The 6,878-nt window shown below is 35.0% G+C and overlaps 1 protein-coding gene across 1 annotated transcript in view; it reads right to left on the reverse strand.

Annotated features, from left to right (window-relative positions):
* The window catches only part of LOC108762997 (uncharacterized), a 3,532-nt gene extending 580 nt beyond the window's left edge, over positions 1–2,952 (reverse strand). The window contains exons 1-3 of the mRNA XM_018510282.1: positions 2,893–2,952; positions 585–798; positions 391–501 (exon numbers count right to left, since the gene is read on the reverse strand). Coding sequence (XP_018365784.1) covers positions 391–501; positions 585–798; positions 2,893–2,952 — 385 coding nt within the window. The remainder of the gene's footprint in view (positions 1–390; positions 502–584; positions 799–2,892) is intronic.
* Positions 2,953–6,878: the final 3,926 nt, after the last annotated feature.

Below are 6,878 nucleotides of genomic sequence, written 5' to 3' on the forward strand. Positions count from 1 at the left end.
CTCTCTCTCTCTCTCTCAATCTCTTTGAGTGAAATATGACTCAATATTGGAGAGACTAAAAATTAAACCAGTTTTGAAAAAAGAATGAAAATACTATCATCCTTGTTCAAGAATGGCAGATTTTCACTCTTGGAATGAGACATCATTTAAAGTGAGATATTACTTCAAAAGAATGATGTCTCATTCGAAAATAGTGAAAATCTGCCACTCTTAAACAGAAGAATGGTAGTATTTTCACTCTTTTTTTAAGACTAGTTTAATTTTCAATCTCTTCGAGTCAGATTTCACTCCACGAGATTTAGAGAGCACACACACCACACAAACACAATATACAACACAATATACAATACACATAATATACATAAATATAAATAATATATATATAAGTACCTTGCACAGTTTCTATATTGTGTGTATTTATACAATCTTCATTATCTGAATCCAATTCTATACTTTGATTATCACAGGTAGCTATTACTTTAAACATTAAGTCTCGATTAACTAAAATATATTTATTATATAAATAACAATTATATTAATATAAATATAAAGAAAAACTTAGTAACAAAATTGTCATTGCATACCATTGATTTCTGTGTCACACATATTTGATGTAAATGAAACAGGTGCTGTCTTCATAAGATGTGGTGCTATATTGGAAATATCAGGATCAATATATACTTGTACTTGTGGTGGTCCCCCACCGGTTGCCAAATATGATTGCTTTTCTCTTGTTAATGCTTCTCTCTGAGATTGTTTTAAATTAGTCCATAGCTTCTTTAATTGAGTAACAGTCCTCTGTTATAATATAATAAAATTTTACATTTTACAATCTTTTATAAATATTTATATATACATTTAAATTATTTTTATCTCTTGAAAAATTAAGACGGATTGATTATACTTATTACATATTTCATTCCATGCTAGGTCTTTATCTTTTAGCGTTGTACTATCGCTTTTTTTAATTTCAATTATATGTTTGTAGTCGTTGAGTATTTGCAAAAATACTTTACGTTCAAAATTAGTGTAATGCTTGTTTTTACTGGGGAGGTTAGATTTCTCCTTGCATGACATTCTATATAAAATTATATTTTTATTAATAATTTTTTTGTAGATAAAGAAGTATTACACAACAGAATTATATTTTAATAATATTTTACTTACTTGATTATTTAAAGTAAAATATATTATTCTAATCCTTGTTTCGTTTGTTTGTTAGGTTAAATATAGCAAGAGTGCCCTAATGCATGTGTAACATAAAGCATGGATTATACATATAATTCTAGGTTGTAACCGGATTTCTATCCTTTCTTTAAATAATCCCGTGTTTCCGAGTTGTAAATAATTATTTTGTAACGTAGAACACCTATGGTGCCTTGCGACCGTCCGCTAATTTTCCAAAATCGCCGAACAAGTATTATAAAGGCGAAATTAATTATAGATGGATGCACAACACATCCCAATGGAACAGGCTCAAGGCATGAACGACGGAAGGAAAGCTGATGATCAATCCAGCGAAACCACCACCGAAGCCACTAGTCGAGCCCAAGAACAGCATACAAACGTGGAGAAGATAACCACGAATATTATATAGAGTAGTTAGAGTCGCAGACGAAGTTATTTTAATTATTTTATGTTACTAAATGTAAAGGGTGACGTACACAAGATGCGACAACATCGCTGAGATTTGATTTACTATTTTATTTTATTCACTGCTCAAAGTCTCATTAAAGACACATATATATATATTTAATACATACATTATAACATAATACAGTTTCCATACGTTTTACAATTAACTAAATAAAAAAATACAACCTACCTGAACATCCTGCAAAACACAGTTGCCAAAGGCGAACCATCCCTATCCAGTGTGAGAATCTAGAAATAAAAAGAACATTAATTAATTAAAGAAAACGTTGAATTAAAATAAATAAAGATACTTACCCATTACTCACCAATAAATACACTGTGATAGAAGTGGAGACCCTGAAAAGGAAAAAATATGATTAACCAGCGCCAAAAAGCGAATACTCACCACAAAGGTTTGTTAAACACATCACTTCGATTATTTCAATTATTTTGATATAACGGCGAGTCAGCCGAATTATTTTAGCCATTTCTGAATTATTTTGAGACTCTTGAATTAATTGGAACACATCTCGGTAGTTAGAGAGAGAAAGTAGAATTATTGCATAAGTCAGACAAGGACAGAAAGTCAAAATTAATAAAACTCAAATATGAGGCAAAAGAGCCATGTAATTAATTATTTCATATCATATTAGAATTATTTAGAGCCCATTTGAATTATTTAGAGTCAAAATTAATTATTTAAAGACATTTCCAAAGTAGAGTTCCGATTAGTGCAAGATAATCTAACGGTGCGCGTAAGACACCATAACGGACCTTAAACTTGATGGACGAATGTAACCAATGATATTTAGTAATTATTTGAAGCAAGAGAAGCCATTTCTGGGTCAACCAGAATTATTTATAACTATTTGAAATTATTTAAAATTAATTAAAGCTGTTTAAGCACTATTCACAGCACCCCAGAATTATTTAAGGTGCATACACATTCGTACATCAAGGATTTGTTAATTATCTATTTATTAGAATTATCTCGGTCAACCAGAGTATTATTTCATAAAAAACTAATTGTTTAGAGTCATCTTGAATTATTTCATGCATATTTTACCATAAAAGAATTATTCGAATTATTTGATTGGTTGCCGAAACGGTCCGACTTAAATATTTAATTATTCGCGTAATTAATTGTCAAAAAGCGAAAGTCCATTAAGAATTTATGTGTTCAGGGAATTATTCCCTAATTATTTAAGCTATTAAAACATTAAAAAGGCCCGTATGAATGATTTACTAGAATATAACCAAATTCGGGAACACCGAACCCACGATGGGAAAATGTACAGACCGTTTCTTCCTGGCCATCTTGCCTGGGAGGACGGCCATGTTAGTGAGTCACTGCCGAACTACCAAACGCGACGGACGTGCGTCGTGTCGGTCATACTCGAGGATTACGCAACCGCGAATACCGTCTAAAAATACGTAATAACGTAACGGGAACGCGTGTTAGCGTTAAATATACATCGCGAAGCGCGAATTTACGCGAAATTCCGCGATTTATCGTGATATACGGAAGTTATCTACACGTGTCACGAAAGTACGGGAAAACGGCATAAATACGCCGAAATTAATTCAATAACGTCTTCGTTACCCGTATACGCCACGCGTCGTGTTAACGCGAAATAATTGAGGAATTAACCTCGTTTCCGTTGTTGCTAGGCGAGTGATGCAACATCACGCGAGCCTTTGTTAGCGGACATATTGGATTCCGCCATTACGTCGTAAGTGCGACGCGACGCGACAACGTGATACCTATTAGCGAGAGTGTCGATTTATAATTAATTATCGTGAGTGAGTGAGAGAGCGAATGAGGGCCCGTTAAATAATTATTTTAATAAAGTTGTGTTTTAATAAAGAATATATACTGTGTTACGTAAAACGGCCTTTCGTGTTATTTGTCACGAGAAATTCCATTCCTCGAATTAATTGAGTCATCACCACGCATCAACGGGCAGAGCATACCCGACGACACCGCCGTCTCGAAGCAGCAGCCAATCAGCGTTGAGAACAAAGGGAAGTCATCCAATCAGGGACAACCTTCCGCTGAGGCCGTTATCCTTCTCAGTTGGTGGACAAACTGAGTGGCGACCGAAACGTAAGTCACGTAAGGTGATTGTTACAATAATTAAATAATTAATTAAGAATAATACAAATATTTAATAAATAAAGGCATTAGTCCGGTCACAGCCTTACCTTTCGGTCGCCACTCTGTTTCACCGAAACACAGAGAAAGTCGTCATCCTGGAATTTCCAATTGAATCTGGCCTCGCCGGAACAGGTCGTCCTTTATTGGTTGCCTTCCGATGGATACTGCGTCCCAATTGGCCAGTAGGTCGAGATGTCGATTCCGTCGAACGTCGTCGCGTCGAAATGCGGTGAAGAATTTATTTAATTCGGGATCGTGAATGTACGTGAATAAATACACAGAAGGCACTTTTAGTGTAACACTAAGTAAAATCTTTATTCAAAATCAACACCAATAATAAATTCAGTAGGCCTTCATTCACACAAATCTCACACAAGCAATAAAATCACAATAGACGACAATTTCGCCTTTCATTCACTCTCTCTTACTATTACGCGTTGTCGCGTCGCGTCGCACTTACGACGAATGGCGGTTATCAATATGGCCGCTCACAAAGGTTGCGTGATATTGCATCATGCACCTCGTAACAAAGGATTCGAGGTTAACGCCTCGATAATCTCGCGTTTTCCGCACGCGTCGCGTTTCCGGTAATCGTGCCGAGCACGTTTAGAACCGATTAATGACGAATTTTCGCCGTATTCCGCACTTTCGCGGTACTTACGGATTATTACCGTATTTCGCGTATTCTCGCGTTAATTCGCGCTTCGCGATGTTCTAATAGCGTTAGGGGACGATACGGTATCCCGTGATACCTGGTTTTGTACCGATTTTCACCCAAATCCGCAAAACTATCAGCCGCACGCTTTAGGACGTCCGTACTATTCAGATGCCCGTTCACGACTGACTGCCAAGATGGCTGGCTTCACTGCCACAATGTCGAGAAGAAAGGGTCCGTTCGCTTTTCTGCGGTCGGTTCGGTTTACCCTAATCTAGTCTCTTCCTGATAATGACATTCACACGGCCCTCTTATGTTTATAATACGATAAATAATTCGGAGATAGTCTCCTTGACATGGATTAATTACGGACATTCCGCTTTTTTACATTTTTATGCGGATAATTAAATTTTGTCGTTGGACAAATTCAGCCCTGTTCTGTGATTGGTCAGATAATTCTGAAAGCTCTAAATATTAATGGAATAAGTTGAAATAATACAACTAAACTCTAAATAATTTACCTTTGACGTATTAATTGTCCTAGTTGCCGAATTGGTTCAATTACAACACTTAATTGATAAAATGTTGATATGCGAGTACATATATATATGTATGTGTCAGGTATGACTTATATGTAATGAAATAATTATAATTTCTTGGAAATGGCTTGTTTTGCCCTAGATAAATCTGAAATAATTTCTGAAAGTGGTTTTACTGCCTTTAATGATAAAATATCTCGCATATGAAAATTTTAATCCTTTGTGGTACTTTAACGTAGCTTAACGCTATATAACTTATTTGGAACAACTTTCCTTTTTACTTTTGCTAATAATTAATCTTGAATCTCTCAATCGAGTATGTACTGAAATAATTGTTTAATTGCCCTTTCGGCTGAGTTTAGTAATATTGATGTTTCTATCTCTGTCTTGTGAATATGAAATAATTAATGCGTCTCTCTTAGACTTATGTGTTTTGTTCCAAATATTTTACATGCTTGAAATAACTTTATATTATGCAAAATAATTAGGTTCTCGTAACCCTATAGTGAAATAATTGTTTTTGACTGAATAATATATATCTTTTGCTAATTAATAGCTTCTTACCTTTCAGGCGTTTATTATACTTATGTTTTATGTTTCAGGATCACCCGTTATTCTCAGCAATTTCTTATGTGGTAAGTATCTCATTTTTATGCGTGGATTAATTCCCTTTTCTTTATTATATCTTATTTTAATTATTTATTTTCCTTTTCAGGTTAGTCTGCTGGAATACTCGTGGATCGCCTTTAATAGGATATTTAGGTAGGTTGAGGTATGTATTTTTATTTTTTATTAATTTTGAACTCTTTTTCTTTTTCCTTAATAAACTTTTAAATTAAACTTACTTTATTTAACGTAAACTTTTGTCTTGCTTTTCAGCATATAAAATAATTATTATCCGCTCTTTATGAGCTTTTGAAACTTTTAAAATATAAAATAACTCTTTTTCTCACAGCCTTTTATCGATGAGACCTTTTACATCGTAAATAATAAAATAACTTGAAATAAATATAAAATAGTGTAATAAACTCTTAATAAGAAGTCATGGGATGGTCCTTATCGGCTGGATGTGTTCCGTGGTGGGTTCCGCTGTTGGCTGCTGCTCGGTCTCGGTTGGGAATTGTTTCCTCTCTGCCGGCGTAATTATTGGAATGGTTCTCTGTAAATGTTGCGGGTTTCCCAAATTAATGACGTAGAAGGGGAAAAATGCACACGGTTGCAAGGTTGTAGCCGAATCACAGTCTCCTGCATGTAATTCGGTCCAGTTTATCGTCGTCTATCCGATCGCCACTCCTTTTAACCTCCAAAGGAGAAGGTTATTCCGCCATCGCATGTATAGCTTGAATCGTACAAGGATGGGTAATTGCCATTGATAACATTCAATTTACAAATGTCACAATATAAATGTATATTTAATTCTTTCAATACATTATGTAAAGATAAACACATTGGAGTGTTTATCTTTACATAGTCTCCCACTTTGATAAGCCGCTAAGTATTATACTATGTGCTCCGCGTATTATACTATTATAAGTATTATACTAGTATATTAAGTATTATACTATCACCTTGCTCCACGCGAGTGGGTGGTTAAAGTACTCTACTTCCTTACTCGACTCTACTCTAGAGAAAAGAGAAAATCTTCTAGCTGCGCACGCACTTATATAACCCGTGCTATCCCCTCTATGATCTTCGATCATAGATACCTAGCGCCTCGCTCGCATGCTGTGCCTCCGCGTTCGTTTAGCTCGCTTTCGCTACTCTTCGCCTCTAATTAGGTTGTTTCGCATATATTATACAGGGTGTCAATTATGTACCGGGACGGTCAAATATTTCGACAACTTCCAACATTAAAAAAAAACGCTGAAACACGTGAAACGATTTTTCAAAA

This window comes from Trachymyrmex cornetzi, unplaced genomic scaffold (genome assembly GCF_001594075.2).
Source record: "Trachymyrmex cornetzi isolate Tcor2-1 unplaced genomic scaffold, Tcor1.1 scaffold332, whole genome shotgun sequence".
NCBI classification, from domain to species: domain Eukaryota; kingdom Metazoa; phylum Arthropoda; class Insecta; order Hymenoptera; family Formicidae; genus Trachymyrmex; species Trachymyrmex cornetzi.